The 25,064-nt window shown below is 41.4% G+C and overlaps 7 protein-coding genes across 7 annotated transcripts; 3 read left to right on the top strand and 4 right to left on the bottom strand.

The window, feature by feature from the left end:
* Positions 1–26: 26 nt before the first annotated feature.
* On the bottom strand, positions 27–1,849 carry BATDEDRAFT_34159 (uncharacterized protein; the record flags this gene model as incomplete). Its single annotated transcript, XM_006675705.1, has 1 exon — positions 27–1,849. One exon carries the CDS (start codon positions 1,847–1,849, stop codon positions 218–220), a length of 1,632 nt encoding a protein of 543 aa, XP_006675768.1. The 3' UTR covers positions 27–217.
* Positions 1,850–1,964: 115 nt separating this feature from the next.
* BATDEDRAFT_22061 (uncharacterized protein) lies at positions 1,965–3,822 on the bottom strand (the record flags this gene model as incomplete). Its single annotated transcript, XM_006675395.1, has 2 exons — positions 1,965–3,367; positions 3,750–3,822. 2 exons carry the CDS (start codon positions 3,820–3,822, stop codon positions 1,965–1,967), a joined length of 1,476 nt encoding a protein of 491 aa, XP_006675458.1.
* Positions 3,823–4,649: 827 nt separating this feature from the next.
* Positions 4,650–5,285, bottom strand: BATDEDRAFT_8543 (uncharacterized protein; the record flags this gene model as incomplete). Its single annotated transcript, XM_006674958.1, has 3 exons — positions 4,650–4,842; positions 4,913–5,046; positions 5,130–5,285. Coding segments are annotated over 3 exons (483 nt in total), but the record flags the coding sequence as incomplete, so codon positions are not given.
* Positions 5,286–11,549: 6,264 nt separating this feature from the next.
* Positions 11,550–12,581, top strand: BATDEDRAFT_8175 (uncharacterized protein; the record flags this gene model as incomplete). Its single annotated transcript, XM_006674912.1, has 2 exons — positions 11,550–11,856; positions 11,917–12,581. Coding segments are annotated over 2 exons (972 nt in total), but the record flags the coding sequence as incomplete, so codon positions are not given.
* A 1,291-nt stretch (positions 12,582–13,872) lies between these two features.
* BATDEDRAFT_85890 (uncharacterized protein) lies at positions 13,873–17,071 on the bottom strand (the record flags this gene model as incomplete). The annotated part of the gene is made up of 4 exons (XM_006676024.1): positions 13,873–14,683; positions 14,772–14,872; positions 14,941–15,864; positions 15,965–17,071. 4 exons carry the CDS (start codon positions 17,069–17,071, stop codon positions 13,873–13,875), a joined length of 2,943 nt encoding a protein of 980 aa, XP_006676087.1.
* Positions 17,072–17,410: 339 nt separating this feature from the next.
* BATDEDRAFT_22057 (uncharacterized protein) lies at positions 17,411–19,821 on the top strand (the record flags this gene model as incomplete). The annotated part of the gene is made up of 8 exons (XM_006675394.1): positions 17,411–17,506; positions 17,710–17,827; positions 17,952–18,017; positions 18,132–18,135; positions 18,201–18,302; positions 18,407–18,577; positions 18,659–18,751; positions 18,816–19,821. 8 exons carry the CDS (start codon positions 17,411–17,413, stop codon positions 19,819–19,821), a joined length of 1,656 nt encoding a protein of 551 aa, XP_006675457.1.
* A 193-nt stretch (positions 19,822–20,014) lies between these two features.
* BATDEDRAFT_34157 (uncharacterized protein) lies at positions 20,015–22,138 on the top strand (the record flags this gene model as incomplete). Its single annotated transcript, XM_006675704.1, has 4 exons — positions 20,015–20,319; positions 20,720–20,841; positions 20,949–21,822; positions 21,897–22,138. 4 exons carry the CDS (start codon positions 20,017–20,019, stop codon positions 21,984–21,986), a joined length of 1,389 nt encoding a protein of 462 aa, XP_006675767.1. The 3' UTR covers positions 21,987–22,138.
* Positions 22,139–25,064: the final 2,926 nt, after the last annotated feature.

Genomic DNA, 25,064 nt, shown 5'->3' with positions numbered 1-25,064 from the left:
TACTTTTAAACCTAGAGGCATAGTATTGGTTGCAAAAGAATTTATTTTTGAGTGTGTTTGCATGAAGACCATTGTCGGACGAATAAAGACGAAAAATAGAAACGCATTATAAATGAGCAAGGTGGTAAAATAGCGACACGCTTGCTATGGTTTCAATGAGATTTTGATAAGGATTCAACACCAGCTACCAAATCTGGTACAGCCTTTGTGGTTCAAATTACATATCGTTATGATATGAATAGCCATCTTCACTACAACGAGTCCAGGCCTCATCTGTAGCAGAAGATGCAGCTTGAGATGAATGGACATGGTCAAACGAACTTTGCGAAAGCTGTCCGCTTTCACTGCTGGTTTCCAAGTATGTGGGGATAGCCAGGATAGACGGGACGCTATCACTGTCGACTAAACCATGCAAGGAAGTGTTGGGGAGATGAGAATCGTCATTCTCATGTTGAAATTCAAATGGGTTCAAATCAGCATTCTTTGCCGAGACATATGATGGTGCTAGGCTACAGTTCGAGATTGCATCGTTGGCAAGAGCGGGAAACAAAACTGCGTCGGTACAGAAAGCTTGGTTAAGATCCAACTGATCGCCAGTAGTGGTCAGGTGGTTGCTGGTATAAACATTAGTACGACCCGCTGTTTGCGAATCAGAAGAGATTAAAAGGGAATTGCTAGAAGCAATGGAAATAATATCTTCAAATACAGAATTTGCTTTAGAAGGATTAGCAGTAGTCTCTATACCTTCTGCAACAGACAATACATTCGATTTAGTAGCAGATTCCATATATGCATCTGCAGTCTCTTGTATGCTTGCTACAGCGACTACAGGAGGTGAAAGAATAGCAGTAGATGCATAGTTTTCCTGAATTTTTTGTATAGCGTTATTGTCCTTGACATCTGCACTTTCAGATTTAGAATCTGATGAGTGGGTAGTACCAAAAAGGGCTTGCTTTAATGCCGTTTGTTTGATTTCAAGATCACGACGACGTTGACTGATGGATCGCACTTCATTCTCAACGGCCAAGAGTTCCTTTTGACTTGTTTCATAAGCCGCAAGTAGGTCAATTTTACGTTGTAGTTCGACCCGCTCCTGATCAATCCAATCGGGAAGCGATGCTTTTACAAGGGAAGATGAGGTTGGAACAATCGCATCAACTTTTGGTTTGAAATAAGTTTCAGTTATTGATACCGCGGGAGCGACATCCATAGTATTGACAAGCAGGGAATCGAATGCCAGAGGAACAGAGGATAACGGCCCGGATGGTGAATTGTATTTAGTTACCAAATTAGAATCATTGACTACAGGAGCATTTAGTAAATCAACGAGGTCTGGGTGTGGTTCGTCATAGTATGGTGCACGGGAGTTGTGTGAAAGTGTATAGTGTGCAGTACCAGCAATGGGAGTGTCTGCAGAATTCTTGTTTATAGGTTTACGCTGACGTAAACCCTGGTCGGCATTGCTATGATGGATTGAAGTGGACATGCTTTCGTTGACAATCGGAGCTGTCTTCAAGTTCAACTTATCGTCATCATGAGCATTCAAGCCAAACAGGTGTTCTAGTTTAATTTCCGTCAAAGGCATACGCTCGGATTGAGAGTTTTCACCATTACAATGATGACTGTTGGAATTGTGATTATGCTGATGGTCTTCAGAGTGATTATGCTGATGATGACTGTCAAAGTGATGTTTGTCAGAATCATGCTTGTCGTAGCGGTTACGTTTGCGATTGTGATGATGGTCATTGTACATCATATTTTGTTCATTAATGACTTTCACTATTGTAACAATTCCTACAACTGCAATAACAAACACACCGAGCCCAAAGGCAACTGGAAACAGAGGCATGATGATGTGGTTGAACCATGAAGTTGCGAATTAGACTTTTAAGCATTATATCACGTGGAATGATTTCAAATACAAATAACTGCATTTTTATTATCAAAATTCATAAACAGGATTGCTAATGCGTAGGTGACTGAGCATGAGGATAAGGTTGTGTCTGTTCAAGAGTTGGTATGGACTGTTCTGGTGGTGGAGATGTATACCCTGAATGGGGAGGGTATGGATGCATTGGGAAGGCTGTCACCTGCTGCTGTTGTGCATCTGGATACATCATTGGGAGTCGGGGATCATACTGCCCATGGAGCTGAGGATTGTAATTAGGATCATACTGAGGCTGATACTGATGGTTGTAGTAGGGATCAAACTGAGGGTTATAGTTGGGATCGTAGTTCATGACCATATTGGGGTGAGGTGCTGGATAAGCTTGTTGGTAGTAGTTTGAGGTTGGAATACCTGCAGCAGATACTGCCTCTGAAGAATAGGATTGTCCATAGTAGGGTTGAGCAGGGTATTGTGCATACTGCATTTGCTGCTCCGGTATGGATACCATAGTGGGCATAGGAGGGACATGTTCTGGTGGTACGTGTATATTGCCAGTTTGAGTCAGCGAAACAGCGGATCCTTTATGTGAAGCAGCCTTTGATGAACCGATAGGCACCATAGTAGAAATAGTTGCTGCAGTCGAGGATGATGGAGCTCCAGATGGAGTCAATGCATTAGCAGTAGAGCTAGATATGGGTCGTATTGGATTCAGTTCTGACCCACTCACAGACTCGCTACCACGGTTCATTCCAGTGGCAATGGCTGCAGCAGCAGCAGCAGCTCGAATACTGGCTGCAGTCTCTGCATCTAGTGGAGCTGGCCCAGACTTGGCATCAAGCGAACTATTATACAACTGAATCTTGCTATCCTTGTTACCATTACGGGCTCGCAGCCAGCGCCAAATGACCATACCAAGTATGATCAGAAGAACAATCGCACCAATGATACATCCAACAATAATACCCGTATTTGCTGCAGTGGATCCAGAACTACTATCTGCACTGGATGCATTAGTGGCAGTAGAAGTGGTACTGGATGAAGTAGACGACAGGGTTGTACGAGCAGATGTGATCGTGGTAGTTGCAGATGTAGTTGTGGGTGATGCCAATGTAGTCGTACGAGCGGATGTCGCTGTAGTGGAAGAAAGTACTGCTAAAACAGCTACTGGACTACTGATCGCATTCGACTGACCCGAACAAAAGGCAGGCCCACCAAGAATATCTGTACATTCTTCATACTGAGCAGACACGGTTCCAGTCGAGGGAGAAGTGTTATCTGGCACAGTGAAGGAACAAGAAGCCGAGCCACCAGCGTTTCCAAACTGACGCTGGCAGATAGGTACAGTAGCTCCACCTAGTAAAAGTGACATATTATCGACATACAGCTTTTTTCTTGTAGTCATGATTGTCATGAGAGTGACTGTCTGGGTAGAGCCAGCAGGCCAAACGCCATCGTTGCTCAGCAGAAACGTGCCCGACCCTAATACAAAGTTTGCATAAATTGATAAGCATTAGAATCATGCTAGCTTTGAAATAAAATAGATAGGATCAACGGTTCCATCCATAGCTGCAGTAGAAGCTTCATTCAATCCAATGCGCTACAGGCTAATTTAAAATTCAGCCACATTATGAATGAAGCAAGGCGGCGACTACTAAATCATGTGCACAATTCAAGGAATGAAACGCCCAACCAATGGTTCTTGCCATCAATTGGGTGTCAAAGAAACCAATGGTCCATCTCTTCATAGTAGACTCTTGTTTCTTTGTCTTGACAAGAACAAGAATGCTGGGCACTGCCACGATTTGAAAAAATGGCCTAAAGAGTATATCCACATAGTATGATCGTCATGAACAAGGCTTACCAGTTTGAGCTGCACTCATTGGAAGGCTAGCCAGAAAGGAAACCAGTATAAGTGCTATTGCTTTAGCACTCATTTTTGTACAACTGGATGGAGGTACTATGTTCAGTATAATGGACTACGATGGCGACAATAATGAACCAAGCTACAAAGTGTTGAATTAAATTGGTAAACCACGTAAAATGGGATATTTTTCTGTATTTATTCTGCAGTGACTTTTGAAATAGATAATGGCTGAATATTCATTGTTTTCCTACTAAAAATTGATTGTTTCTTCTATAGAAGCTCTGTTGTATTTTAATCAGATACATTTGCGCTCTAGTTCAACATATCTCAATAATGCAATTGCTGTTTCCATGCACTTCACCAATGCCATATTGTCTGGTTTGAAAAAAGGAAGGTGAAGGTTGAAAAGGTATCAAGGATGTAGGATTGACTGATGTGAACATTTGCTCTGTATTTTTGTACAAGGATGAGCATGAAGATGGGTAAACTAAGAGTTTGTAAAACAATGCTGCCCAGTAATATTGACACCAATCCAACATGCGATTGACTGTTTATCATGCATTTTAGCTTATTTAGTGGTTCATTTTACGTGAATATGACGTAGACCGGTAAAACGCCCTGATTATGAAATGCATGACAGTTCAAGTTGGTGCGCAAAAGTAACAGGCAAAATAGTCGATTCTAATGGATACTAGTCTGACAGTTTAATGCAGTCGAAAATTACTGGTGTTGACTTTAAAGACAATGAATAGCTGAACACCTTGATAAAATCATCACTTGTTTCAGAAAATAGTCCTATACCAAATGATTCTTATAGTGTTACCACAACAACAATACAGCTGGATAATAAACCCAACTAGAGTTAAAGTCAATTCATTCCACAAAACAACTGATAGTCTATTCATCATCCTCGCTATCGCTGTCATTTCTAGATTTGGTGTTGGCAAATCCAAGGATCGTTCTTCGTGAATTGGCTCCAGCTTTGTTGATTTCATCCAAAACTATTACTTTGCTCCCTTCAGTAAGACGTTTCTCGAGCATGGATGTTGGAAAATCATCTTTTTCAGAGACTCCTTCAAATCCTAAAAGTCTACCAGTAAATATCATTAGACACTGCTAACAGGACTAGTATATAGCTATGCTAGACCATAAAGACCTACTTGTCAACAGTTACACCATCTATAAATGCCATAATGCATGGCAGAATCTGAATCTTGAGTTTATCGACTAGAAAGGGTGCGTCTGCCACATCGATCTTGATAAATCGAGTCTTGAAGTGTTTCTTGGCAAGTTCCTGTCATCATATTTAATTAGCTTTAGTATCCAAGCACTGACAGATCTTTAGGAAGTTGGCTCAATTTCAAAAGCATTTCAAACCTGCATGTGCTGGTCCATTAGTTGACATCTTCGAAAATCCTTGTGACTAAAGTGAACAACACATCGCTCCGCAGTAGTGGTAATATGTAAAATATCCTTTTCTGTACGAATAGTTTCATAATGCCCATGTCTAGCCTGTCCCATTTGACGTAAGCGATGAGCTCTATATTAAAATAGATGGTCTAGTCTCAATACATTTAAATCGGACATGATTGCATAGGAAATTCTACCAACATGTAACCAAACAGTTAGACTAGTAAATGAACATACTCTGCTCGAAGCTCATTCATCCGCCGTTCCCTAAATATAGCAGCCATGTCATCGTCGTCTTCTTCTTCCAACTCTCGTAAGATCTCATCTTCCTCTGCTTGGTCCTCTATTGAGGTATAAGTGGTTGGTTCTAGCGGAGTCGGATCCACTGTTTTTTCGGGTTTACTTGGTGTCTGCTGAGTTGGTTGAGCTGGCTGGGCTGGTTGAGCTGGCAGGTCGACAGCATCAGTGCGTGCGCTACTACTAATGTAATAGTTATAAAGAGGCCAATGTTTTAAAGATTGATATATTTAAGATGATAGTATGTGTTGGAAAGTAGATGGGCCAGATTTGGTATGATGCCAAAGTCTGTTCATTAGTTGGATTGATTTCCACTATATAGAAAGTATCTGATACATAGAGTGTATATCAATGCAATTCATGGTCAGATACACAATTACATACTTGTCTGCTGTCATCATTGCTATCAAGATAAATCCAAGAGTATAGAAAAAGCAATGATAATCTGCAGTCAGTTTTACGAGGCAAGTTGAATTATTGCCCATTTCTGAACAACATCTTGCACTAGCAAGCGTATCAGTCAACTACATTTAGCATCATAATCTGTCAATTAGATTACATTATGTGGCTAGTAGTTGATCCATTATTTTTTTGAACTCAGTTTAATCCGTCATGAACACCATTGTGGGTTTAAATACTCGACTCACGATAAGGTGAACTCAAATGCCACGATTGTCTAAACTTGACCACTAAAAAGGTGATTAACATTTACAAATGCAGTTTTAGAACTGGAATGTATAGAGGACCTGTAAAAATAAAGATCCAACTCCAAGTATATAATTTGAAAATTGTTGGAGTCGGTAGTTTGACAGCCCTCCAAGAGATGTAATACTGATGGTGTATTCATAAAGGTGGATAAAGGGTGTTTATTGCAGCAGTGTCCACATGAATGGAGCACTTTTGTATTTGGAATATACAATGATTAAATATTTGTTGTACTTGCTAGAAATTGACATTGATTCAATACACTTCATCATATGAAACACGCTATAGTTTTGAAAACTACCTCTTGAAATAACCATGCATTGTAGCTACCAGATCCATCCATTGCAATCGACTATTTTCAAGCTGTGTACAAACTCATCTTGTATTCTAATCTCAGGTACGTTTGTGTTTTAGTCCAAGGTTGCAAGTCCTGTTAGGATTGAAATCAGTTGCCAATAAATGCATTATGGCCTCAGTAGTGCCCATATCAATCAATCAGTTGGCACTTGGAACTTTGAATAGACTCGGATCATTTCAAGTACCGTGTCATTCAAGGTAGTAGATAGCTTAGGTTGGATGCTGTCTTGCAACATGTAGATGGGCTAGCAGTTTTTAGGATTGAAGAACCAACTGATGTTGAATTCATCGCAAGTAGTCGAGTTCACAAACCACCAAAGCTGTCTTGTCATGATAGTTAAAGTCTAGACAAGTCTTTGAAAGCAGTGTTGAGCAGTCTGATACTCGGGTAGATTGAGTTTAGCCAACATTCATTTGGTTGAGTACCTCGAGTGAGTTCAAGTTGTGAATAAAATATTGTTACAGAAACAACAAATACAGCTCCAACATCAAGACATTCCATGGTAATGAATTTCCACCAACAATCTACAACTCGCATAGAACCACTTCAATCACTAGTGCTATCCCTTTAAATAACTTCAACCACTGCTTTTATATTCTAGTCATGGGATCCTCAATAGATAATATTCCCGACAGTCCAGCAGTCAGCACTATGCCATTGGAAACTACAGCTGTTGCTAGCATAACAGCAAATACTTCAAAGCCTCTTGATGCTACTAATGATATAGGCATTTGCTCTGAAGCACCAACAACTACAAAAAGCTATACATTAACCAGGTCTGCATCACTATCGTCAGTCAAACCATTGCCCACAACTCCATCTAAACCATCCACATACTTGTCAGCACCCACTTCACCAGCATTACCTTCAAGAGGCCATAGTGTATCTCCTCATAGGATGAATTCAGTTTTTCCCAGTGCTGGTTCTTCGTGCTCACCAGCAGTTCTAGCATCAAGCGGTGATCCATTGTCGGTAGCATGGGATACTCACTGGGTACAACGGATACTGGAGGAGAATGGGCTTGGCCAGTACAAGACTCTGTTTGTGCTACATGGCATTCATGGACAGAAGCTCACGACTCTGTCTTACTCTACATTAAAAGACATGGGCATAGTGAGCTTACCAGACCGCACTCGTATACTGCAGATCATAAGAGCTGTTTCATATAATGACTTGGTCTCTCATGCAGTCTCTGAAGCCATGAATCATTCTTTAGCAAGTCAAGTAAACGAATCCAAACCATCTGCGCGACATCACAGTGATGAGGATCGGATTCATCAAGCACAACATGCTCATCTTTACAAAACCCCCATCGGTGTTGCTGGCATCAATTGCACTACTCCAACTGTTCAAGACCGTTCGGTTTCTGCTAGTCCTGCCTTTGTCTACAACAGAGCTAGATCTCCTATTCGAATGGCTGCTTCCCACAAGAAAACCTTGTCTGCATCCAATCTCTTTGCTGGTTCGTATTTAGGAACTGCTGGACTTCGCCAGTCCACACAATCATCCGATATCAATCCTGCTGCTTCAGGATCTGCAACACATACACTGCTTTTGCTTGATCCTAATCAAGGTGCCCCAATTGCGATTCCCCATTCTAGTTCAAGCAAAGCTTCGATCAATGTTTCACAACCACACCATTCCATCTCTACTCTCGGTGGCCATACTGGTTATAATCAACCCAAGAGTGACCTTTTTCTTAAAGGAGAGTCTGGAAACCCTATTATTCCTCCACGCAGTCCACGTAGCTCACCTATGGTGTTGACCAGTAACACTATTGCATATGTGCCTTTAGACCTGGCACCACCTCAATCCCCAGATTCAAAGCTTAAAGACTCTACCTTGAGCAGCCATCCACATCCAACAGAGTTTTCAATAAGAGGATCATCTATTTCTCCCATTATTGGAACTAGTCAGGGGTTATCTGATACTAACCCTTTAAGGAATAATGCATATTTAAAAGGCAGCAGTCCATCCGTTTTATCGCAAAACATTTCTCAAGTTCCCGCCTATAGCACTCCCATCGATCCAGATAACTTATGCTTGACTAAACAAGCTTATTTCACTGCAGCCAGTATACCGGGATCTGTTTCTACTCCATTTATAGCTGGAAGTGATGTAATTAGACCAGTTAACACACACAGTAGTGCATCAAGTGTAGATTCAAAACAAAATGTATCATTTTCATTGCGTTTAGATACACACGAGATTGAAATGGAAGCAAGACGAAGTTATACAAATCTTAAAGGTCCAGAATCAGCAGTATCGCGGTCCGAAGTCACTCCGTGGGAGACATTTGAAGTGACTCCCTGGGAATTGCAAACACCAGATACAGGTTCTTCTGTTGGCGTAGGCTCAGTAGCAGATATTACTGTCATGGACACAACCCTTCCAAAACAACCAAAATTACGAGATCGAAATAGTTCTGGTTTTGATGAAGAATTTGTATGTAACATTGCTTTGGTTTATTTGGCAATTTTAAATGTGTTTCTAATGTAGAGTCATGCTTTTTATAGTCATCAATTGAAGATCGAAACGATTTTACAGTAAAACCCGTACAATCGCGCTTACCACAAATCCGCACCGATCTTGGATACAACGATCCTCCTTTGGTCATTAATACTGGCCATTTTGCTTTACGGAGTTTGTTTAATTTCTCTCGTCCGACTGTAAACAACAGTCCTATTAAGCAAGATATAGATGAGTTGAATCCACAAGCACTGAGTCCTTTGCAAAATAGTGGTGAGGAGTCCCCTGAACTCCTTAGTGGTGGCTTTCCTCGTCGAACTCCATCTCCAAATCCTACTTTCCGAGGAGCAACTATTGGCTCATTTCCAGTTATTACACCAAGATCATCGTCTATCAAGCCAATGGACTTGAGAAGTGCTGGAGCTATTGCATTGGCTATGTTGGATGGCGATTACACTAGAGTATCCAACCCATTATCTCCTTCTGGTCGCACTGAGCATAGTTTTGCAACTTCTAATGGTGAAATGTCTTCCGTAGCAAGTAGCACGGTTTCTTCACGAAAAACCCCTGATATTAGAACTACTCATGCGCTTAATGAAAAGAGATTTGGAGACAGCAAGCGGCGATCTGCCAAAGGATTGCTGGCTTCTGGTCCAACTTCACCTATTTCTCCAACCTATAGAGATGATATCATGAATCTTGAAGGAATCCGCGCAAAATGTATTAGAGTCTATGACGTTCGGCGACAATCTCACATTTTTGATGTTTCTGGAATGCAGGACCCTGCCAAGATTCGAGAAAAAATACTTGCTAAATTCAATATCAAATCTCATGACCGCTATGAGTTGTATATTGAGCAAAGTACGCTCAATACAAATCGGTTTGTTCGAGATACAAGTATTGACGATGCCACTTTAATGGAAATTTGTTTAAATCCAGATCATCCTTATCGCAGCCATCTCATGTTGGAGTTGCCACGTTCTCGCAGCTCTGTTCCCCGAGCACGTCCTTCAAGTCGTCGTGCTGCGGCACCCATTGTCCCTGTAGATGCATTGGTTGAACTGCTTGACGGACCTTCTCCCAAAACTTCCAGAAAAAAGCCAGGACCATCTTCATCTAGTTCTGCTGGTAATTCAAAGCCATCTCCTCGCTCCACTTCAACATCAAAAAATTTGATAAAATCAAAATACACCCCAGTCACTCCTGTGCGGCATACGTCTCTGCCTCGTGGAAAGTCTAAAAAGCATTTGGATTCGTTGCACAAGTCTTCTGCTGAAGTGGATTCTATAGGATCATCACAATTTGACTCGGATTTAGATCCAGCGCTATCAAACACATTGTCCGATGTCAAAGAGACACGATCCATTCAAAAACTTGCTAGTTTCTTTGGCGAGTCTGTGCCTACTGATGGCTCAAATATGCTTAATGCTCCTTTTGAGAAACACCAGCGCAATAATTCAAGATTTTCTATCCGTGTGGGATCCTCCCGAGCATCTACTATTAGTCGTAACGCACCCCACATTACCAGTCGGTTTGATCCCGATTATACTGGCGCTGTAAATTTACGAAGTACAAAAAAGCTGGAAAGCTTTTTTGGCGATCGGCCTCCAACCCACGAAATCGCAAATAATTTAGAAAAATATTTCCCAGGTATCGAGCAACTTAAGCCAGCAAAAATTAGTCAAAAATCAGGTGATAAAACCTTACCGGTGATTGTTAGGGAAACCGTAACTATGAAACGCACAAGTCGAATTCAGCTTCAGCAGCAACATAACCAAAATATGACTAAAAAGCTGCTATCGAGCACTTATGATATCTCAGCCCATCCTGTGCCTTGGGAATCTTTTGAAGCAGATGCATCATCAAATCCATTCACACCTGATCAGGCAGGCTCTTTACATCTTGAGCCAGCAGTGATTGAAGAGTCGATGGATCTACTGCACAATGACACGACGTCAATCAAACTCAAGCCTGATACGCTTCCCTCTACGATCAGTGAGGAAACAGAGGAAAACATAAATAGTAAAACAAGCTCTAAACTCTCTGATCACCGTACGAGTGAACAGTATTCTAATAGTCTCCATGAATTGAAAGCATCCGATGATGTTTCTACCGCTGTTAAACTCATTTCAACTGCCCCACTACCACTTGAGTCTGACGATCTAATCTCTACTGAAAACTTTGTATCAGATGACTTGTCTTTGCTCAACAACACCTTGAAATCAAACACGCAACTTCCCAATCGATACCATTTGTCAGAAGAAACGAAAGGTGGTAACACTAATGAGCTTATTTCACACAATCAGACCACTACTGCCGATTTAACAGACACTTCACTTCATGTTCCCTCACTAAGGGCTCCTAGTATTGATTTGACATCTTTGAACGATTCCAAAGTTAGAATAGAAGGTTCATTTAAAAATCAATTTCACAAGCCTGTTAAACGTCGTACGCGTAGTGCTGACATTGATGGAACGCTTGATCATTTTCACAATGATGCCGATGACGAGCAGGAGGCCATGTCTAAAATAGAGGATTCTAGTGATGATGAGTTTGATATGGATGAAGACTCTGAGTCTGAGGAAGAATTGACTGGTTTATCCAAGGTATTTGCGGATGGCCAAGCATTGTCCGCGAATGGCTTGTCATGCTTAGAAAGAAGCGATTCAATCAATGACTATCAGCACACATTCGCTACTCATCCAGATACACCACGCAATGTGCAATGGATTAAAGGGCCATTGATTGGTGCTGGCTCATTTGGAAAGGTGTTTTATGGTGTTAACTGTGAAACTGGAGAGATTATGGCAGTCAAGCAAGTTCCATCACCAACTTATCGAGTCAGAACATTTTCTCGTAGCAGCGGTGATTCGACATCATCTCGTAAGCTTCATCACTCTACACATGACGAAGCTGTAGCTAAAGCACGACGCAAGATGCTCGAGGCTTTGCATCGTGAAATTTCATTACTCAAGGATCTTGATCATGAAAACATTGTGCGATACCTTGGGTTTGACGTCGAAACGGATTTTATCAGTGTTTTTCTCGAGTACGTGTCGGGTGGATCTGTTTCTACTGCATTGGCTGTAATGGGAAACTTTGAAGAACCGCTGATTCAAAGCATTGTATCACAAGTCCTGAATGGTCTCAGATATCTGCATGAGCGGTTGATTATTCATCGAGACATCAAAGGTGGAAATATTCTTATTGACGAGGATGGATGGGCCAAGATATCCGATTTTGGCATTTCCAAAAAGAATAAGCATCAAATGGCATACCGATATAACTCTCGTATGTCGATTCAAGGGTCAGTGTATTGGATGGCGCCGGAAGTAATCAAGTCCAAAGGCTATTCTGCAAAAGTGGATATATGGAGTCTAGGATGTGTGGTGTTGGAGATGTTTACTGGTAATCATCCTTGGAGACAATTGGACGAAGTTCAGACCATGTGGCGATTGGGCAGAGAAGACAAACCGCCCTTGCCTGAGCATCTCAGTTCTATGGGAACAGACTTTTTAACCAAAACGTTTGTTATTAATCCCGAAGAGCGGCCAACGGCAGCCGAGTTGGAGATGCACCCGTTTTGCCTGTTTGATCCAACCACGTTTGACTTTAGAGCGTACAAGGAGGAAGCAATTCAGCGGAAACAGCTTATGGATCTGATGTCTTCTGGCACATCGATAGACGAAGATGAGTATGAACTCGAGGAAGACATATATGAGGATGATGGCGAAGTAGACAAAGTAGAAGATATATATGAAGGCGCTGAACAGGAAGATGGCAGTCAAAACATTGCTGTGACTGATGCCGACAATGAGGTGCAGGATTTGGTATTATTGGACGCTGATGACAATGATGATTGCCAGACTAAACCGAGCGAGTGTCGTCAAATGTATCAAACATTTCAGGCGGAGCGTGATGAATCACTGTGCCATATCTCCACCCATTCAGATGACGATGTCATATCCGAGCACTACACTAATACGGACACACTTGATGGATCTACCAAGTTGGGTATTGAAACCGACTACTCCTTTGCAATAGTTCCTATATCTCTCGAGTCATTGCCATCAAACAATGTCCAAACAATTATTCCCGACGTGTCGAACCCGCAGTTTGGGTTTACCGATGCATCGACTGTTGTCCATCACATCAACCACGTCTCTCCCGACTTTGACAAAAATGCCATACAATCAGAGACTTGTTTATCAGATACTGAGCTGCGTTGACTTTTGAAGACGATAATGATTTAAATCATCTATAACGACTATCACCCCAGTTAGTTTTTGTATTGCACACACATAATGAATTATGTAATATATTCACCCTCACAGCTGATGATAATGGAGATATCAAATAAATAAACATGAGACATTGTCAGCATCTATCATCTCTAGCGATGCTATTTTGCAAATATTGATGGATTGTTGATTTGAATGGCAGAAGTATCTATTGATCGTGTTTCCTATACCACGATGACCATCTGACACGACCTGTTTGCTGATCTTCTCGGCTCAATATAGGACAAAGCCACTCATTTGGTCTAAAGACTGTTGGTGAGTCTGTTGATCTTGATACACGTTTCAGTCATATAGTCTGTATGCTAATCTGAAACAGTCGTACATGGTTACAAACAAAAACCCTTTGCTTCCAAAAGACTGAAATAACGTGTTTGATGCCATCAACGTGTGTTTAAAACATGACGAATGTGGAGTTTTGTACAACTAAAAATATGGGATTTCTCTATCCCTTCCATTATCGCTAGCTGTGAATTCAGATACACTAAATTTTCATTTTTCATGGATTCTTGCTGAATGGGTTCAACATGTGATCAATGCAGACACATCTAACTGCATACTGTTGTTTCGACTTGTAATAACATTAAAGTCGCTGATTAGGTCCGCGGAATATTTCTTTGGCGGCACGAAGTCGTTTTAAAAGTTTTTCGTGCATCTCGATTTCACCATCTAGCCACGTCGACATTGCATCTTCAATCATAAACATTTTTTCAGAATGGGCTTGTACCGCCTCGGATTCGGCAACAGCAAGAACCACAGCCGCTCGTTGTTGGGTATTGTTACGAGGAAGTTCTGATCTAGCTTGGATGGGGCGTCGATGTGTGCCTAGCTCAGACTGCTGATTGGGTGGATGCGATCGAGAAAACAGCCGTGGTTCAGGTAACCCATTTGGATTGGGTGTGGTAGAATGCGACAAGCCCGAATTTGCACTAGGGCGAGACTCCAAAGCAGGATCATGCACACTTTCAAGCCCACTCTTTTGGTGCTCTTGTTGCAGAACTGTTTTTGTCACAGTTTTGAACATGTTGGTTAACGATCGTAACGGACTCATTGCTGATTTAATCTGTTTAGTGCTTTGCACAAATGATTCTAGAGATCTTGTTCCGTGTGATTGATGCACATCGGAAATATGCTTAAGCTGTAAGCTTGCAGCAATCATTGCATCACCAATGAGTCCGCAATCGTTGCATGAAGGGTTCCAACAGCCAGGCTGATTGTCACCAGTGCGGGAAAGCAGTCGGCCCGTACTGAGAAGTGCATCTGACATTTTAAGATAGACGTCGTGCAGTCCAACAATGTGGGATTGATAGGTGAGTGTTGCGTCAATAAAGGGCGAAAGGCGATTGGCTAGTGCATCTGAAATAGACTCGACTCCGCGCAGTTTAAATGTTGATCTAAGATTATGGAATAAAAGTCAGTTACACTGTACAAACAAGTTCTATTTGAAACTATGCAACGCATTCATGTTGATAGTTGACTTACAAACTTAACGAGTTATAAGCTGCAGTTTCGGGAACAATAACATGCTCAAAGAAGCTATATGTTGGGTTAGAAATGCGAGGAATGTCATATGCAAGTCTCCACTACAGTATTCATCAAGCAAATCGGTTAGTGTTTAAAATGAAATACATGCCATCAAAATAGTAATTACCTCGCCACTATTGGCAGAAACAACAGATGACTCGCTATCCAAGGGCCAATGCCCTTCATCAATTTCGGCAAGATCTGTTTCAATGCTGCAAGTAGTCAAAAATTGCATGACAATATCTTCAGATCTAAAAATGGGATGACGGGAAATTTGATCCAAGTATAACTGAAGTCCGCGTCTGCGTTCGTTTACATGGGCTTCGTCAAATCGAGATTGAGTCGAGTGTCTTGGAGGAAGTGCAGCAGGCAGCGTCACAACCGTACTTACAGGGAAAATGGTCTCTAAATATGAGTGGAGAAAGGTAAAATCGTTGTATCGACGCTCTACAGTGACACTTGTATCTGCATCGTGTTCATCTGCACGATTTGACACGAACATGGTTGTAATCTTGTAAAGCACAAATTCTTCGCGTTTGCTAGCTGTAGTGCGACGACAGCGACGAGGAGAGTGTACACTTACTTTGAAGGGTTCAATTTGAGGTTTCCAATGCATGGTACCGTTGTTTTTGCTCTCAATCACATAGCATGAGGGGATTACCGACATGACACGATCATATGGACTATTGTAAGTTGAAATGGTGCTTTGGATTCGCTGACGAATGACTGCTGACGGATCAACTACCGGTCCACGTAAAATAAATTCACGTAAAGCGTTGTTGTTTTGGAATATGGATGACCACATGGACTGAAAAGATGTTCCTACTTTGGCTGAACTCAAGATGTTTGCTAGTGCAATGGGTGGTGTCTGATGGTTGTCAAGATACATTTCTAAAGATGGATCTGTTGGAGGTGCGGGGAAAGATGTCAGATAATTTCCTGCAGAAAGGCGATGATGGGGTTTAGAATCTATAACAAGACCATGTGCACTGTTTCGTAAATTAGCTCGCTCTGGAAGGTCGTCTGCTTGCGCAAGCTCTGGTGTTTCAAACTAAATCCGCACATTTATTGTTTTGGAAATATAGACTACATGTCAGTTACAAGGCACTCTAACCAGATCAACAGTAATAATTAGAATGTCAAATTTTCACCTTGAGATAAGCAATGGGAGCATATCCGTTTTGGCCATCCTTTCGTTCGACATGACACCACCCGCCAGAAACATTGACATCGCTGACAATGTCCAGATTGTGATGAACAGGTTCAGCTCTGCTACTCCTCCAAAACTCGCCAGTGGCAGTATCGGTAAAGCCAACACTGTTGTTTCCAAAAACACTCACGATTTCTCCAGCAGTGAGCGAGATTGGAGTAACAGCATTATCTCCTGACCCGTCGGGATCTACAAATGTGGTCGGAGTATAATCAAAAAGTACCTCCGCCCGATACACCGTGACCAGATCCATCAGCGGACCATCAGCTGTTTCGCTGGTAATCATGAAGGAATAGCGTGGATGAGGGACTTGGGTTGGCAGAGAGGTTCTTGGAAATAGCCAAGAGTTGATGGTGATGTTATGAACTGGATCACTGCTGTCAATCTCATCATTGGTAGCACTGTCGTCAGTGCTGCTGGACAGACTGATACTTTGAGCATTGGTTGCTTTCGGAAAGGTGTCTGAATTTTGACTACTTTGTCCATCTTGTATACTACAATTGCCTTGCTCATCACGATGATACTGATGATTGATGCCATGAGCAGCATGGCTCAACTCACCATCCTTCTCTACGCCACTCTTGGAAAGCGACTCCTTAAAGCCCAACGCTCTCGTTGGTTTCGGAGTTCGTGTAACGATTGAAGAAGAGGTTGATGGTCGATCCAAAAGATGATCAAGACCTTGTGGTGGATGCATGCCTGCCATACCAACAATAGCAGCTATTTCACCTGGTTTAGGAGTTGGTAGTCCAAACTCGAATGCAGTATTTGCAAAGCTTGTAGTTGTTGGAGTGCAGCCAGTGATGTCGGATGGGGTTGAAATAGTGGTAGCAACAGTAGTAGCAACAGTAGTAGCGGAGTCGGCAATCGACACAGTATTTGCACGAGAGCCTAATGTTCTGTTGGTAAGCAGTTCTACAGCAGAATGATAAACACTCTCCTCGCTAATATTCAAACTCTGCTCTTCCGTATCACCCGACCTATCAGTAATGCTGGTAGCAATGCTGTTGTTACTGCTAGGAAATAAAGCTCCGGTCCAGTGTGCCATCGTGTGAAAGTCAGCATAAATCGGAAGCTAACCGTCAAAACCTAAAAGTTGAAACGCGTTTCCATTCTTGGGCTACTCGTTGAGATCATTGAAAGTGTCGAGAGTTGTTGTTCTGGCTGGAAAGTTGCATGCGTAACGCATGAATTCTGTAGATTAAAAAGTAGTTTTTGTCTTTTTAAATTTGGTGTTTATGACTGTTGTGTGCAGGATAGATTCTATTCATCAGTCTAATGGAAGCCAAACATTGCCAAGAAATCACGAGTTGCACTTGTATATGGAATCAAATCTACAGGATAAACTTGCTTTTGATTTTTTACTAAAACACTATAGCGTGGAAATATGGTTGAATACGACCCTCAAGAGCGCGAGCTTGTCAAGACACTCGATAAGAAATTGATTCCATTCTTGGCTGTGTTGTATCTTAGTATCTTGCTAGTAGGTTCCAATATACCAATTGATACTGTCAAGCATCTAAAATGCCATTCTAAAGAGAATACACTGACTTGTATTATCCTGTCAATTCAACAATATTGTCCATATTAAAACGCGTGGCTTACATGACATGTTGTCAATGTTTAAACTATATTGCGGGCTACTCTAACTGTTTAATCTCATTAAAATTATATGTGACTGTTTAGGATCGGTCTGTACAACTTAATACTCGTCTTACAAACCCTACAACAAGAGCAGGTTTGGCAAAAGACCTTGACATGAACAATAGTGACTTTAGTTGGGCTTTGATATCATTTAGTATTGGTGGGTTTAGATTCATTAAACTTTTGACTACATTGGAGTGTATGAGTAAAACTGTGCGAGTTTAATAGTGATATAAATAGTTGATGAATCTGTTTGAAATAACCGTTGTGGGTATACATTATAGGATCGATTTTGTTTGCACTTCCAGCAACCCTTACGTTTAGATTGATAGGTTCATCACGTTGGTTTGGTAAGAAAAGCATTGTGTTGAGATTACCAAATGATACTTTTATTAAAACATAGTTACTAATGTTGTTTGTGTATTTCATGGATCAACGTTGAATCAATGTGTTGTGTATGACAGCAATGTAAGAGTTGATTTAAATCTACCGAATGTACGTTAATTTTTTGAGATTAATTTGATAAATACTAGATGTTTTTTTTCATGGGGATTGATTGCTGCAACAACAGCAAGCACATCCAATTTTGCTGGATTTTTAGTGACTCGCATTTTTCTTGGAATTGTTCAGGCTGGGTATGTGCTGTGTGTCATGATCGCTCGGCATGTCTACAACATCAGATAGTGTGTTTGAATATTGCAGTATTTATACCAATCATTTATTTTGTATTTTGCTGTAGATTTGTACCTTGCATTCTACTATATGTAGTCTCATTTTACACAAAGGAGGAGCTTGCAACACGATTTTCGTATATTATTTCATCAGCAACCGCCGTATCTTCTGCATCTGGACTTATTACACATTATCTAGCACGTGCAGATGGTGTAATGGGATTGGCAGGATGGCAGTGGTGTGTGATACTATGGGTGTTTTTCTTATTGTATCATGTAGATTTAACACTCTTATATTGACAGGACATTTATTGTTCAAGGACTTCTCGGAGTGACAATGGGATGCATCACTTTGTACGGTTTAAAATGTTGATCAGAGAGCCATATTTAAAGATTGAAGTTGGTTTATCCACGTATGTTCAATAGCGAGTGATATGTTTTGATATTAACATTGAGTTTTAGAATGCTATTACCTAGTTTTCCGGAAACATGTCATTTTCTATCTACAGCCGACAGAGTACTGGCTGCTTCACGTGGTCGCGATGGAGCCGAGGATGATACCAACCTATTGATTACAGGGATTACCAAAAAAACCAAGGAACCCATTTTCAAGTTTCATATGATTCAGCTTTTAGATATTGTCAAAGATCCGCGATATTGGCTGCTGGCATTGATTTTTTTTTTGGCGTCCGTCGCATTGGATTGCCTGATCATCCTTAGTCCTGAAGTTGTGGTAACATCGTTTGAATTTAATCCATCTGATCTGAGAAATGTCACTGGAGGCGAACTTGATATTATTATTTCAGATAATGACAATGGTAACATTCCAGCCATTCTGTTGTCCACTGCACCGTATCTTTTAGCAAGTGTTGTTGCATTAGGAGTATCTTTTCATTCAGACAACAGCGGCGAGCGTGCGATACACGGTGCAATTCCACTGCTGACATCTAGTGTTGGGTTTTTCTTTATGGCCATGCTACCACCCAAATATCCAGGAGCAGGGCCAGCACGGTATTTTATAGGATTGATTCCAGCGGCAGGAGGATTGATCACAGCTGTGCCATCCATCTTGTCTTATGCAATGGAAAAAGCACAAGGAGATACAAGTAGAGCGACAGCAGCAGCACTAACTGTAGTATTTGGTAATTCCCTTGGGATTGCACTTGCTGGACAGCCAGATTTATTTCGGAGTTCTGAAGCACCCACCTACCCAATAGTATGTGTGATGTGTGCTGTATCTACAGGACTGGCAGCAGCATTGCTGCTGCTTGTGAAATGGCTCAACCAGAGAGAAGAAGACAATACATGGGGAAAAGCGCCTGGACTCCGACGACTGCTAAACGATGCGGATGAAGCCAAAGCATGGGATGTGGAACTATCGAATCTAGACTTTTTAAAGACAGAGGGAGGATATGATGCTGGAATGGATAGTCCAGAACCTCATGAGCGATGGAGTGAAGATCAGCAGTTTGAGAGTCTATAAACTTCAATACAGAACAATGCCGAGTATGTTGGCAGACAATTCAAGTTGAATGAATTGAAGTTTAAAGACTGAGCATCGCACAGATCTCGAATCAAGTTTGAATTCATAATAAAATAGAATCGACTTGACAAACGCTAGTCTTGACATTCGCGAGTCGTGGCAGAAAAACTTGTTTTCTTTATTGAATTCGTCAGAATGTTCCGTCCAGCATCCACTGCTATGCACCGTACGTCTGGCTTGGTCCGTCCATCTTTCAGGTCGTTTGCCGTGCTAGCAAGCTCTCCAAATCCAGTGATCTACAGTCGCAATGGCTTCCAGCCAGTTGTTGCTCCTGCTGTCGTCAAGACTCTCTCCAAGGCTGAATCTGGTGTCAATGTGGCCACGTACGACCACTTTGGGCCTGCTTCGACTCTGGCAATTGTGGTCAATGCTGGCTCTCGCTTCGACACTGCTGATGCTCCTGGAACTGCTCATATGCTCAAGGCTTGTCTTCTTAGAGTAAGAATGCATTGATACACAGTGGGTGAAGGGTTTTTTATCCTGCGCACAGACTCATTGCTATTGGTGTCTTTGACGGCTTGATTATCATGAGGATAGTGGAGAGCATGTCTTGTTTAAAACAATGCTTTGCGGTAGTCTTTACTCTTGATCAATTCAGCATCAGTTGTTAGTACAACTGATGCTGTCATTCGTTGATTGCATTGACTTGTATGACTGATCAGCAGTTGTTGAAATATAACGGATATCACTGCTTAATGATCTTTAAGCATTGTTAATGGGTTTATTGCATCTGCAGATACTTTTGCTGATCCTATTACATGATGCATCAGCTCAGTCGTAGTAAATCGCGCATACTAACCCTTCATTGTTGAATGTTGTAATCAATGATCTCTACTAGGCTCTTCCAGGTGACAATTTGGCTCGTACTATCCGTGAAGCCGAACTTCGTGGTAATACCCTCCACGCATCAGTAAGCCGTGAGCACATTGTCTTGGCATCCGACTTTTTACGTGATGATCTGTGAGTCAAACTCATGATATAATTATTCATATATTTGCAAAAGTTGATTGCAATGTGATCCTTGTAGAATTAATAATTGTGCTCAATACTGTCTACATTTTATTTAGAGTCGATGCTGTTCCTACTCTTGTCTCGCATATGTTCAACCGCTCGTTTCAACCATACGAATTTTTGGATGCTGCTCCTCATGTCGCTCAACAGACTGAGGCCTCTCTTGCTGATCCTGCTACTGCCCTGTTTGAAAAACTCCACCAGGTCGCATTCCGTAATGGACTCGGTAACCCTCTTCTTGCATCTAGCGAGGCTATCCACGGCCTTAATCGTGCCAAATTGTTTGAGTTTGTTGATAAATACTTTACTGCTGATCGCATCACCGTTGTTGGATCTGGCATTTCCCACAACGATCTGAAGACTCTTGTTGACTCTGCATTTTCAAAGGTTTCTCTTTCTACTGGAAAATCCAATCCACAAAAATCCCGTTATTTTGGCGGTGAAGTTCGTATTGAGATGGGACCTCACTCTGAGGCACATTATGCAGTTGCCTTTCCCGGTGTCGCATATACCGCTCCAGAATATCAGGCATCGCTTGTTCTTCAGGCTCTGCTTGATGGCTCCAAGCGTGTCAAATGGGGTGCTCGTTCTGGTGCACTTGCCAAGGCTAGCACTGAAAAAACAATTTCAACCTCATTTACCACATCTTACTCTGATGCTGGTTTGTTTGGTATCCATGTCGTTGGTGCTACTAACGAGGTAAAACAAGTTGTATCCAAGTCTCTTGAAACTCTTCGCAGTCTTTCTTCGAGCATCACCACAGAATCATTTTCAGCTGCACAAAAGGCTGCCATCATTTATGCCGAAGAAGGTCAGACTCGTGAAAACCTTGTCGACTTGATTACAAAAGGTGCTCTTTCAAATGCCACGTCCCAGGCTGGTTCAGAGGCTCACTCTATCAACAAAGTGACCGTTGCAGATGTCCAAAAGGTTTGTTTTTTTCACAATATAATTTAATCTTGAAGATCTTGGCACTAATTCTTTTAAACTTCACTGTTTAATAGTTGGTCAAAAGCATGCTTTCCGCCAAGCCATCGGTCGTGTCTATGGGTAATACCTTGACACTCCCCTACGCCGAGGAATTCCAAGTTTAGCAATGTTAATCATAAAGGCATTACTGTTTGGCCATCTACAAGCCTGTTCTCTGCTTTGTTTCAACTTACCTTTTCTCACCCCACCCACAATCTAAAGAAAAATACATTTCTTTGGTTTGAAGAATAAAGGCCTATCCATTATTGTTCAAATTACTTTATCTATCGTCAGACACACCATTTCAAAAGTGAATCGAGTTTAAAATGAAATGAAATGGCCAAGTTACTGGCTATTAGCACCCAACCTTCAAGATTCGACCAATAATTCTAATATTTGGCTAATTTTAGACAACGCCAAAATCTTGACAATTACAAAGTTACTCCAAGAATCCCAGATATTACTTGCATAACCAGTTATCGAACAGCAGCCACTTTTCAGTTTATACCAGATTTACTATCAGAAAGAGAATACTTTTAAAAAATATGGCAACAACTGCTACAGTGAGTCCAAACTACATGGTTTTGGAATGTACTTGTTTGCAAGTCATTATCCCAACTAGGCCAAGCTGTAGCTACTAGCCTATCTGCATCCAAAACCAATACACTACAATTTCTATCATCTTGGTATACAATTAAATGGTTTAAAGCCATCAAAACCACTGCAGTCAAATAGAATACTGCTTTTGGATTCTGGTAAATTGCCAAATTACTGAACCAGAATAGTTAAAACCAAAGTACTCGACCCTGACCATAATAACCCACCCAATCCAAAAATATATTCACTGGGTTGTATTTGATCTTACTAACTGTACTTTGAACTTGTTTGCGTGCATTTGCTGCAATGCTGGACCGTCTACCCTAAACTTGCTATGGCGAATTTTATCTAGCGCTCGAATACATTTAAATCTGATTATCTGATTATCAATCGTCGTCGAGAAGAAGAATCCCGAAATCAGAGCCGTGAAACAAAGCAATACTATGCTCAAGCAGAATTAAAGGTAACTATCCAATTGTATTACAATCTAGATAGCGATGGGCTCATCACTTGACTGTCATGAGCTGACTGGTTTTATTTGTGTTGGATGGGTTGGCTCATGGTGTGTGATGGATTGGGTTGTATAGTCTCAGTTTGAGGAAAAATCGAGCCAGTCTATTCATCGCAAACAGGTTTTGCGAAAATTCAACGAATTGAAGATTTTTGAACGCTCCAAATTAGAGGAACGTCAGGAACGGTGAGTGATGGTTTAAACCATACTGAATCTTTTACTGTTTTGGATGTGTGAAATGTGCGCATTTTGGAAATATTTGTCATGATGTACCTGTAGCGTGCCGTGTTGACATTACTTTTAAATTGTGGAGTAGACTACGTCAACTGTTTGCCGATGATGAAGAAACGTATCGATCTTATCTGTTATCCAAGCAAGAGACACGTGAATCTAGAGTTGATACCATGCGTAAACGTGTGAGCGAACTCCGAGAGCAACGTGAGCGTGAGCGTAAATCTGTTGTAGAAGAAAAACTCATGCAGCGATGGAGGTAAACTATCAATTGATCAACTTATCAAAGCGACAAACGTGCATCCAACCTTGTTTGATTGTGTCCACAAAAATTATGTTTACGGTACTCACGCTGTATTATCATCTGATGTGTGCCTGTGTGTTTTTAGAAAAGAATGCGATGACCTTCGTACCATTGAGTCCAAAGTCCTTGAGAAAAAAGTCTCTGATGCACGAGCAATCCAAATCCAAGAACAAATCGAGCGTAAAGCACTTGAGCGCAAAGAAGAGCTGTACTATCAAGATTTATGGGAACAAGATCGTCAAAAAAAGATTTGCCGAGAAGAATCAGATCGTGCTCATCTACAAGCTATCAACGAAAGCACTACACAGATACTAGAGCAGCAATTACGTGCTTTAAAGTCACAAGCCCAAAAGGAAGTTGAGCTTAAGCGTGAAGAAGCACGATTGATGGTAAAGTTGAGCTGTTTCACTATTTTTACTGATTAAATGTTGATTGCAAGTTTATTTTTATTCAATGTCTGATTTTATTTTTGATTTTGATTTTTAAATTTTTGTAGCGAGAGGAGCATGAAACTCAGCTCATGGAAGATGAGCGAAAGCATCAGCGCAAGCTACAGGAGCAGCGTCTCATTCGCCAAGATCTTGACGATTTCAACAAAAAGCGCCTTCAGCAGCGCCAAAAAGACGTTCAAGAAGCTTTGGAGATGGATATGCGTATTCTCTCTGAATTTCTCAAGCTGGAAAAAATTGAAAAAGAAAACAAGCAACGCCGTCGAGATGAACTCCGCCATGAGATGCAGCTTTATCGCGAGCATTTACTAGATCAAAAGGAGGTGGAACGACTGCGTGAAGAAGATATCGAGCGGTGGTATATTGGCGAACAGGAAAGAGTGGGTTGCCGTTTCATGATTGTATTCATATACCTAGCTATTGCTTTGAGAGTTGAAATGGACACCAAAATGGGTTGATTAAATACTGTGTTGAAATCTCACATTCACTCAAACTGTAGCTATGGAAGGCACGTACAGAGAAATGGCGAAAGGAACAATCCACTCGAGATAAACTCATGAAAGAAGTAATGGATGGTCGTCATGAGCAAATTAAATATGCATGCAAGTTGTTTTGGTCTTGCTTAACCAATTGCTAGCTTTTCTTTGTACCAGCTCTTTAAGCTTTGCCTGATCAACCCTTTTTGCATTTAATCTTTTACCATGTAGTGGAGCGAAATCGTCAAAATCAGGAACAGATCCGATCAGAGAAACTTGAGATTGCCAAGCAAATCGAGGAGGCCAAGGCATGCGAGGCTGCTCGCCATGACAAGGTGGTCAAATCCAAACGTGATTATTCAAACACACTCAGGGATCAGATAGAGATTGCTGAGCGTCATCGTGTGGAAATGAGGCATAGGAATCAGCAGGAAAACGAGCTTTCAAAAGTATGTAAAACAATCAATTTGAATGGGATGGCGAGAGTCCATTACATTTTGTTTAGATCGAGTCTGTTGCATTTTTAACACTCCTTGACTGTATAGGTAGCAGATGAGAAATATAGAATGCTTCTACAACAAGAACTTGCTCGTGCTTTGCAGTCTTGAAATGATGGAGCGACATGAATGCCACAA

This window comes from Batrachochytrium dendrobatidis (genome assembly GCF_000203795.2).
Source record: "Batrachochytrium dendrobatidis JAM81 unplaced genomic scaffold BATDEscaffold_1, whole genome shotgun sequence".
Classification (NCBI taxonomy): Eukaryota; Fungi; Chytridiomycota; class Chytridiomycetes; order Rhizophydiales; genus Batrachochytrium; species Batrachochytrium dendrobatidis.
The sequence above is the reverse complement of the archived record's forward strand: the minus strand, read 5'-3'. Positions and strand labels throughout refer to the sequence as shown.